General features: G+C 36.9%; 1 protein-coding gene and 1 pseudogene across 2 annotated transcripts; both read left to right on the forward strand.

Annotated features, from left to right (window-relative positions):
* Positions 1 to 313: 313 nt before the first annotated feature.
* LOC107619073 (small ribosomal subunit protein uS8z/uS8w) lies at positions 314 to 1,854 on the forward strand. Of its 2 annotated transcripts, none has more exons than XM_016321280.3 (4): positions 314 to 450; positions 921 to 1,062; positions 1,150 to 1,310; positions 1,626 to 1,854. In XM_016321280.3, exons 2-4 carry the CDS (start codon positions 930 to 932, stop codon positions 1,722 to 1,724), a joined length of 393 nt encoding a protein of 130 aa, XP_016176766.1. In that variant the 5' UTR covers positions 314 to 450; positions 921 to 929; the 3' UTR covers positions 1,725 to 1,854. The 2 variants fall into 2 exon arrangements, with proteins under 2 accessions (XP_016176766.1, XP_016176767.1); XM_016321281.3 differs by having other exon boundaries at positions 332 to 455.
* Positions 1,855 to 6,894: 5,040 nt separating this feature from the next.
* LOC148546927 (uncharacterized) lies at positions 6,895 to 9,487 on the forward strand (annotated as a pseudogene).
* The last annotated feature ends 1,483 nt before the right edge of the window (positions 9,488 to 10,970 follow it).

Here is a 10,970-nt window from a genome sequence, read left to right on the forward strand (position 1 = left end):
TTTTGTGGTGAAATAACTCATTTTTATGGGTGTTTTGACCAAAATGCACTCAAATTTTACTCATTTTTATGGGCTCGTTGGCATAAGTATTCTTTGACTATTTTTATGAATGGAAGTTTTTCTTGTTTTGGAAAAAAAAAGGTGGCTGAAATGAAAAAGTGGAATATGATAGTGGTGATCCAACAAAAATCAGGTTTTATCTCTTCTCACATGTAACAAAAATGAATTCAACAAATAATGTCTACAAACTCTAAACCCTTCGATCCAAGCCCAAAGCTAAGATCAAAAAGAAAAAGAAAAACTAAACCCTAACACAAAACGCATCGTCGTTTTACTATAATAGTTTTTGTCCCAAATCACTTCACTTTGGTAGTGCATTCCGTTCTACATCTCAACGCAAAGCTCTTGCAGCTGCAGCACCCTCACTCTCAGTTTCCCTGAGCTTTGTTGGTAAGGTCTCTTTCGTAACCCTTTGTCTTTGATTTCCTATAAACTATTTCTTCTGTGAAACTATTTTCTAGCTTCGCTTCATTTTCCTTGTTATATTGCAATTCATAACCGAAAAATGGATCCAACACAACCCTATTGAGATTCAGATTGTTGTTAAACTCTCTGAGTGTTATGTTTTTGTAATACCCCATAAGAAGCGTCCCTCTTTCAAAACATTATCTTTGTGTATTTATTTTTTCTAAAATAAAAATTAAGTATTGTGTGTTCTGCACGATGGTAAATGAGGATAGAAAAGGAAAGAAATTTGTGGCTTCATGATTTTATTGTCTTGGAAAACAATTTGTAAGTTGTAACATTTGAATGTGGAATCTGTCTTTTTTGGTTTCTCTTTATGTTTTCCAATTTCAATTTGGGATGCACCACGTTGATTTTTGTTAGTTATGCTTGACTTGTGTTAAAATATGTATCAGTCAGTGATCATGGTGAGGGTTAGTGTTTTGAATGATGCTCTCAAGAGCATGTACAATGCTGAGAAACGTGGGAAGCGCCAAGTCATGATTAGGCCATCATCAAAAGTGATCATCAAATTCCTTTTGGTGATGCAGAAGCATGGTATTCCTTAATCTTTTACTGCATAAATGAGCCTCGGCATAATTTTTATTCGGTATATCGTAATACTTTCGGTGTGTTGCTTTGTAGGCTACATTGGGGAGTTTGAGTATGTAGATGATCACAGAGCTGGCAAAATTGTGGTCGAGTTGAATGGTAGATTGAACAAGTGTGGGGTTATTAGTCCTCGCTTTGATGTCGGCGTGAAAGAGATAGAAAGTTGGACTGCGAGGTTGCTTCCCTCAAGACAGGTTAGCTAAATCCCATAAACTGTTCTTCAATTATAGAAGATCATATCATAAACTAGTTGATCAATTGATAGTTTAAAACTTACATTATTATTTCACTCATTGTTATGCAAGTATCAGTGAAGCGATCCATTTCTTGTGCTGTGGGTACTAGTGATTTATAAGAGTGTGTATCAAATTTTCAATTTAGATGTGAGCATGGCTGTTCCTGATGTTGTATCATTGAATACAACATTGAACTACTTTATATTGTCTTGGTTGTTCCTTTCATATGGTTTCTCCTCTGGACCTTGACCTTTGAATGCACAAATCATGCAGTTTGGGTATATTGTTTTGACTACCTCTGCTGGTATCATGGATCATGAAGAGGCTAGGAGAAAGAACGCTGGGGGTAAAGTGTTGGGATTCTTCTACTAGGCTAGGTTTTATATGAGGATTGCATCTATTTTCAGTTAAATGAACAATGTACTAGCTTTCTATTTTCTAGTAGTAATTTGCAATGCTTTATTTTGTTTGAATGGTTATCAAATTGCGCTAGTTTGGCCTTTAAGCTATTAAAGCAATTGAAAACACGTCTTGACTATTTTTCAGTTATAAAAGCACAGGGGGGAAGGTACTTTCATCATTTCATACCATATGGTTTGATTACTTTCGTATTTTTTGAATTTTGAGCACATAGTTAATGGATGGTGCCTTCATGTAGCCAACGTTTATGATGCATGTTTTATATAAGAGAGTGAATACCCTACCCGGCCCTGACAATTACCTCGAAATGACAACGAGCCCCCAAGAAAAAAAAACACCAAATCCGGCCTCTGATCTTTTTTTTTTTGGACTGATTAGCCTCTATGCCAAAAAAACAACATTAACTTTTTTTTGGCACAGGGGGCTCGTTGTCCTTTCGAAATAATTGTCAGGGGTCGGGTTGTGTTTTTTTTTGTCAAGGGTCTCGTTGTCTTTTGAGGTAATTGTCAGATGCTGTTTTGGGTTTTTTTCCTATATAATATAATATTGTTGTTTATCATTAAGTATTTATTTATAAGTAAATATTGCATTATTGATATGATAAAATGAAAATAATAGGGCTGCTTCTAGTGTTTCTTACAAGCTCTTAACGAGTAATTTGTGTTGTCCGCATGTGACACATGATAAAAAAAATATTTTAACTTTCTTAGTTAAGAAATTAATAAAAAATTAACAAGCCATCTACCAAAAAAAAAAGTATATATTGAGAAGGCAACTTAAATTTTTGTCAAGGTATAATAAATAAGGTTGGAGGAGACATCCATTGGAGATAGTTTGATAGTTTTATGGAAAAGGTAAATCGATTATGACATAGATATTGAAATGTTGTCTCGTTCCATCAACTGAGATCGTTAACTTGATGATAAGATTCAATGCATGACCCTCTCAGCTAAATTAACTTTCTGTCCGAGAAGATCCATTCCCATTAAGCAAGAGGGGCTAGTTTGATTGCCTTAGAACTATTTTCAAAGTATGATATTATATGCTTGTTTTTGTTGGTAGAATGATGATTTTAACATCTATAGGATTTATCAAGAAGACATTGTAGCACCAATGAAAATAATTTTGCAATACTTTGCAAATTAATGTTGTTTAAACTGTTGATGAGATCATTGGTGCTGGATAATTTACATTACCGTCATCTTTTGAAATTTCTATTTTCTACTGCTTTGGTTGATCTATGGTGGATTATTTCATTTCAAATTTTTAAACTAAAGGATCCAAGAATTAATTTATCTTTCAATTTGAATAATGTTACGTTACACTATTAAAAGTTCAGTTAAAAAGTTTTGTTTAAAAATGAGAATAATTAATGAATTAAATCCTAAAATAAAACGGTAAGTCGATTAATAAATATGTCATGTTATTTTGATAAATAAGTAAATAACATTTGAAAAACTTCATATATTTACTTTATATTTTTTTAAAAGAATAGCCCTATTATCCATATTGGTAGAGTTAAACCCCAAAGTGGTCCCTGAGATTCACGGTTTGCACCAATTTAGTCCTTGACTTATCAATTGCACCATTTATGTCCCCGACTTTGTAAAAATTGCACCAAGGTCGTCCCTAGCCACATTTCCGGGCAAATTAATGAACGCCGGCAGTGACCTGGCACTGAGAAGCCATGCTGGAGTAGATAACGGCAAGCTGAGGTGGCAATTGAAACTGTTTGATCCAATGTGGTCCCTATACCTAGTTTTAATCCCAATTTCTAGCATGGCATTCGTGTGATTGTGTATATGATCATTTATGTTCAACAACTACATGGATACGCAATATCATCAATTCACTTGCTAACTCTGTATGCACGTAACATATAACACCAAACAAGGAATGAATTCTAAAATTTCAGTTCAATTTGGTGTTAAGCAAGAACATTCACCAAGTGCATAACCAAAATTCAATCTCAATCATCATAAAAACTTATAGAAAACTGCACAATATGAGTTACAATGCCTAATGAAAACAAAATTTGAAGCCTATGATGATCAGACATAAGATTTAACTTTCAGGCAATTTATCGAACAGGTTGTATGCAGGATTCATAAACAGCAATTTCAGTTTAATGTAAGCATCAATCAACCCAAAAATTTCAACCAGCCAATACACATTCAGTCCAGAAACACAAATAATCAACTATCCTAAGTCTAACAAGATCAGTAAAAGCAGAATCAAAAGGCACTGAAATAAAAAAAATAATTAGAAAAAAAAGAAACAGACACAGATGATGGAATGGAACCTGTGTTGAGGAGTGAAAAACGAAGATAGCGTAAGGAGCGGAGGTAGTGTCGTAGCGGCACAGAGTTTCGCCGCTGCTGGTGGTTTTCACCGGAACTGGAAGGTGCAGACAGAGGTGGCGCCACGAACAGGGATGTTGCGTACAGGAGGAAAGAAATGGAGAAATAGGGAAGAAAGAAAAGGAAGAAGGGAGGAGGGAGGGTTAGCGACAGTGGTCGCCGGCGGTAGGGACGGACGGACGGACGGAAGGTTGGTGTGGAGGTCTGCGGGCTGGGGAAGAGAAGAAAGAAAGAAGGTTGGGCGGGCGTGGCTTCTCAGTGCCAGGTCACTGCCGGCGTTCATTAATTTGCCCGGAGATGTGGCTAGGGACGACCTTGGTGCAATTTTTACAAAGTCGAGGACATAAATGATACAATTGGTAAGTCAGAGATTAAATTGGTGCAAACCGTGAATCTTAGAAACCACTTTGGGGTTTAACTCATATTAGTACCTATGACATTAATATTCCATTAAATTTCAGCACCAAAAAAAGGATTCAATTAAGTTCATTATTTTTCTCTATCTTCGAGGATTCAATTATAAAATGTATTCACATTATAATTTCTATATTAGCATAACGGAAATGTTTTGTAAGAAAAAAAAAATAGCCAAAAACAGTTATAATTTGCCTTATTTAACATTTATTAATTGTTATGACAATTAATGAATACTAAATAAAACAAGTTCTGTTTGTTTTTTTTTGTCTCCTTAGCATTACCAGAAATGTAGTTTTATTGGTAACACAACAATAAGGTGAAAGCTGAATATAAACTAATTACAACAGAGATAAAATTATAAAGTAGAGACATAAAACAAATGTATGCATGTTAAAGCCACTAAAAATAAAATCATCAAACTTATGCGGTCGTTGCTAATATTAATAATATACAAATATTGTACAATCCCTTCAAAATTTCATTAGCTCAACAACACATCTCGAAGATCCAGTAGCAGCAGAAAGCAAAGATGATACATCAATCATAACAGTTGCATAAGAAATTAATCATTTTTTATTTTTTATTTTTTTATAATTTCATTACAAAATAGACTTTATTCTAATGAAAGGCGATAAATATATTTAATGTGTACATATGCTTATGTTATAGCACAGTTTCTCCTTCTTTGTCACCATTGTCTTCTTCATTTTTGCTATAAGGACAAAAAAATTTGGTCAATAATTCACTCGATACACTAATAAGCACAAGCATGCAATCAAGTGAATCAAAACGAGCAACTCCACTGAACCGAACAATATTCATGTGCTGAATAAAATGTGATAAACATTTAATCATCAATAAAAATATTTTTGCATGCACAAAAACTCAACTGAACACACTAACAATTTAGTAAATCAAAATGAGCAACTCCACTGAACCGAACAACATTCATGTACTGAATAAAACGTGATAAACATTCAATCATCAAGAAAAATATTTCTGCATCCAAAAGAACTTAACTGAACACACTAATAATCAAGTGAATCAAAATGACTAACACCAATGAACCGATCAATATATCACAGAAAGAAAATAACAACACATTTTCTATTCGTATGCCCTAGTTACGCAATAAAAATGGATTCAGAATAAGCCGATCTACTAAACGAAGAAACTTAATCTACTAAACCTTAAATCGAACTAAGAGAAATACGATTTTTTAGAGAAATTAAATGAACATAATAACGATAGTTTTTCTCATACCTTGTGGAGTCTCTGTTCTTGTTTTTGTTTGTTTTTTCTTCTTCCTTTCGAAAGCTTGACGCGATTCTGGAGTAGGAGTAGTTTTCACAAAGAACACGATGGAGGTTTGAGTGATTTTGAGAGAAAATTTGAACTTATCTAGTGGCGATTTCGAGGTTGAAGAAGGAACGTTGTTTCATAATGAAGGCGAGAATGAATGTTAAACGTTTTGGGGGTTTGGGCACATAAATACACGCTCATTTAATGAGATTGGATTTTTTTTATGTTGAGCTAGCTTGAATGGACTTAGATAAAAAATTATATAGATGTGTAGCCCAACTTGTTTTTTATTTACAATCACAAACCTATAATCTGTGTGTTGTATTATTGTAATTTGTGATCTTTAATAATACCTTCAAGGCTTCAACGTCATATATTTAAAAGAAAAGATATTTGAAATTTTTGTTTTTTTAATCTTTTCGGCTCCTGTCTTTTTTTAAATTTGACTACACGCCCCTAACATCCGTATACTCCGTGATACCAATAAGCCCTTCCGTTGGTTTCTCCATTCATAGTCGTTGAAAAACGCTGAGATATAACGTGCAGCCCGTGACATGGCCTTGGCACATCATACGTGGAATGGTATGTGTTCATTGAGACTATTAAGCCCCTATACAGTCAGCAAAACGACGTTGTTTTGCTTGGATTCCTTTTTGCGTGTTTAGGGTGAAATCTCATTCTCCCCCTTGTGCACACTTCTGCAACCATACATCACCCTCGTTCTCTGCTCAAAATTACGAAGAAAACCTAAGAAAACGAAACGTTTCCCTCCAAGGCAAGCTGATAGAGACTTCTAACGGGGAGGTGGTGACGGGGTTGCAGACGGAGGAACTGACGGCGCTACTAAGGTTAGTGTCACTATCTGATCTTGCAGCTTTGTTAGTTGGTGTTGCTCCATTTTTTTTGTTGAATGTGGTTTTTGTTAATGATGATTTCGCTTAGTGATCATTCCATGCATGTTCTAAAAATTACTGTATTAACGATTGAAATCTGATGGAAGTAGTTAATTAAGTTCTAATTGTTGCACATTATTGTTCTAATAGATGTCGTATAAAATAGTTCCTATTTTTCACCATGGGGGTTGGTTTAAACGGGATGAAGATGGTGTATTATACTACCATGACGGAAGTGTTGAGACATTTCCTCTATTGGACATAGATTATGTTAATTTCAAGGATTTGGAGGAAATGTTCAAGGGTTTAGGGTATACAAGCTACAAACAGATGTATTGGTATGATGGCAGTGCCCCTGATTTAGAGTCTGGATTACATGTTCTCAAGGGAGATAAGGAGATCAATGAAATGTGTGATAAAAAGATGGAGAATGTGGAGTCAGATTTGCTGGTTATTTATTTTGAGCATGATGTTAGTCAACCAGTATATGGGCCAGATGTTGTTGAGGTTGACTCTTCTTCTTCCGATGATGGATATGAGACCACTGAAGACGAACCTTACAACCCCCCACCTGGATTCGAATCTGATAGAAGTAGTAGTGATGAGGAAGTTAATGTAAAGAGGAAGAGTGTGAGGAAGAAGCAGCCTAGTGTGAGGATGAAAAAGGCAATGGATGCTGGACAAAAGTGTACTAAGAAGAAGAATGTGCCACCTGGTAGAGGTGATGATAAGGACATGTCTCCTAGGACTAAGAAGAAAAAGGCAAAAAGGTATGTTGGAAGAAAAAGAAAACATGTTCTATCCCAACAAAAAAGGAGACAATGTGCCAAACAATGGGCCTAGTGGAGAACAAGGTAATGGGTCAGGTGAGGTTGACCCAACTGATGAGGCAAGGGATAAGCCCAATTTAGATCCAATGGATGAGGAATTGGACTCAAACCTGGATAAACCATATCAATATGAGTCTGATGCATTTAACTCTCTAATATCCAGTTCAGATAAGGAGCATAAGACAAGATATCCCGACTTCAATGAGGATGCCGAGTATGGTGAGGTTCAGTTTCAGGTAGGACAACAATTTGAGACCATGGCAATGTTCAAGCAAGCACTTAAGGACTATTTTGTCTATGAGGGGAAAGAGCTGATGTATTTGAAGAATGAGCCGAAGAGGATTAGAGCAAGGTGTGCTGAGGAGGGTTGTCCATGGCTGGTGTTTTGCTCTCATAATAGTCAAAGTCTGTGTTTCTAAATCAAGACATTCATTGGAGAGCACAACTGTGGCAGGAATTTGAGCAGTAACATGGCTGATAGAGCTTGGGTAACAAGTAAATTGGTGAAAAGGTTGCTAACTCAACCTCTAATGACTCCCAAAGAGGCACTCGACCACATGAAATAGGACTATAATGTCCATATACATTACAGGATGATTTACAAAGCTTTGAAAGCTGCTAGAGAGCAAACAATTGGAAAGGAATGAGAACAATATGGAAAGCTCCATGACTACCTAAATGAAATTCACAGAAGCAATCCAGGTTCCACTGGGATGATTGACGTAACTCCTCAACCGGAGGGTCGTCCACTGTTTAATAGGTTGTACATTTTCCTGGATGCTTGCAAGAAGGGTTTCAAGGCTGTCTGTCACCCTCTGATCGGATTGGATGGATGCTTCCTAAAAGGGTACTTTAGTGGTCATCTTTTGTCGGCTGTGGGGCAGGATGCCAATAACAATTTCTTTGTAATAGCATTTGCTGTAGTTGAAGCTGAGAACACTAATTCCTGAAAATGGTTTTTTTCAATCCTGCACGATGATCTTGGTCCAGTGGCTGCCAATGGGTGGAACTTCATGTCCGATCAGCAGAAGGTAACATGCATTCATTTGTTGTGTTTGTTTTTGTGTTATGGTTTGTGTCTTGTTTTGACTTGTTAATTCAATTTGCGGTTGACTTGTTATTGTAGGGGTTGGCTAAGGCTTTGCATGAGGTAATGCCACAAGCTCATCATAAAAATTGTGTCCTACACATATGAAAAGACTTCATCAAACACTTCAAGGACAAGCACATAAAAGGACTAGTTTGGAAGGCAGCTAAGAGCACAACAATAAGAGAATTCAAGGACTCAATGGATCTTGTGAAAAAGGTGAATAAGGATGCTTAAGAGTATCTACGGAAATTTGATCCTGGTGCATGGACCAAGGCTTACTTTAGCCATGGCCCCAAGTGTGACAATATAACCAACAATATGTGCGAAGTTTGGAATGCCAAGATCGTGGAGTACAGAGACAAACCAATTTTAACTATGTGCGAGGAGCTTCGAAGCTACATTATGCGAAAGATGGCAAGGCACATTCATAGGTTAAGCAAGTGCAAGGGTAAATTGGCTTCAGTTCAACAGTTAAGGCTGGATGGGTACATCATCCCTGAGAGCAACAAGTGGACGGCAGAGTGGGCTGGGATGAAGCCAGTGTATTATTTGAAGTCCAGAGATACCAAACAAGAGTGGCTGTAAATTTGCAAAGACAAACATGTGCTTGCAATGTTTGGTAACTAACAAGTTTAATCATCTACTTAGTGTCTGGCAATGTAGTTATGTGAATTCAGTAAATGTTGATTCATGTATCTGTCCTACCAGGGTTGCCATGCAAACATGCAGTAGCTGCTATATCAAGGTTAAGGAAACAACAACTGAGGCTAGAGAATTTTGCACACAAATGGCTTACAATGGAAGTCGTAATGGCTACTTTTAGGGACTCCATAAAGCCAGTGAACTCTGAGGAGTTTTGGGAGGAAACCAACAGGCTGCGTCTAGAGACACCAATAATTAAGAGACCCCTGGGAGACTAACCAAAAAAAGGGCTGTTGATGTGGTGGCTGAGTCTCAAATGCCGCCACAAGGTCACAAGGTGAGGAAGTCATTCCAAGTAACATGCAGTAAATGTGGGCAAAAGGGACACTACCATAGAACTTGCAAAGGCACACCTGCAAATCCGAATTGGCAGCCAAAGCGAAAGAAAGCAAAGCAACAACAAAATGGAAACCAATCATCACAGACACCTGCAGATCAGTAGCAAACACAGGTTAAAGGAGTTCTACATGTTTTTGTTACATTGTAGTTATTGTTATTTTCATTAATTGAGCAGAATAGTTATACCACCGTATGCATGAAAGTAGCTGAGATGTTATTTTTCATTTGCACAGGCCGGGGAAGGAGTTCAACCAAATATCCCCCAGAATGTTATTGCCACACCACTTGATCCAGTGGTAACCTACTGTCTTACATCCTATAGTTACTTAGATTTTTTTTTTCCGATTTGGCTGAACAACTTTGCTTCTCTTGTTTCTTTCATGGGCTAAAGCAAAAAAGCAAAAGAAAAAGGTTCCAAAGAGATCCACCCCTATTTCAGTCTAAGAAGAGGCAAGAGTTGAGATCCAAAATTCACAGTCTGCCCCACCACCAATAGAGGTAATTTTATTTTACAGATTCATGTCCAGCAACTATAACATATTTTAGCCCAAGAGCATAGACCCTGAATTCTGTTGTTTTTATGTGGTTTAGGGTGTGAACTTCAACACTGAGCACTCAACCCCTACTACCCCAACTACACTCAACCAGGGGCCAAATTTCAGATCCAAACAAGCAATAACTAGGCCACCAGCACCTACACTTCACCACCCTCAACAGCAGGCCACAGCCCCAACAGCTCAGCAACCTATGCAGCAGGCCACAGCCCCAATACTTCAGCCCCCTCTACAACAGGCAACATCCCCAACCACACAACCACCAACTCAGCAACAACTTCCAACTGAAGGAGCAACTAGCTCAGGGACTGCCACAACTCCCTACACGTTTATCCCCACACTAGGCCTAAATGCACCCCACAGATTCAAGCAAACATATGGGTTTAGGCCATCAAGACTTTAAAAATGACATACTCATAGTCATAGTTATGAATATTTTGGTGTCAAGTATTTTGGTTGTCAAGTTATAATATGTAATAGATTTAAGACTACTGGAACATGTTTTTTGTTTTGTGAATTCAGACATGTATTGATGTTTTTGGCTGATACATCAACAAACTAAATCAGACCTTTGTGCTTAGCAGTATAAATATAAATATTATGCTTTTAGCTTATACAACATTGTGCAGACTTATCATGGTTTCAGACTTAACATTCTTACACAAAAAATTCACATTCAATTTATATAGAACCTGCAATTACAGAGCAAAT

The sequence above is a fragment of the Arachis ipaensis genome, chromosome B9 (assembly GCF_059453495.1).
Source record: "Arachis ipaensis isolate K30076 ecotype BB chromosome B9, ASM5945349v1, whole genome shotgun sequence".
In the NCBI taxonomy this organism is placed as follows: domain Eukaryota; kingdom Viridiplantae; phylum Streptophyta; class Magnoliopsida; order Fabales; family Fabaceae; genus Arachis; species Arachis ipaensis.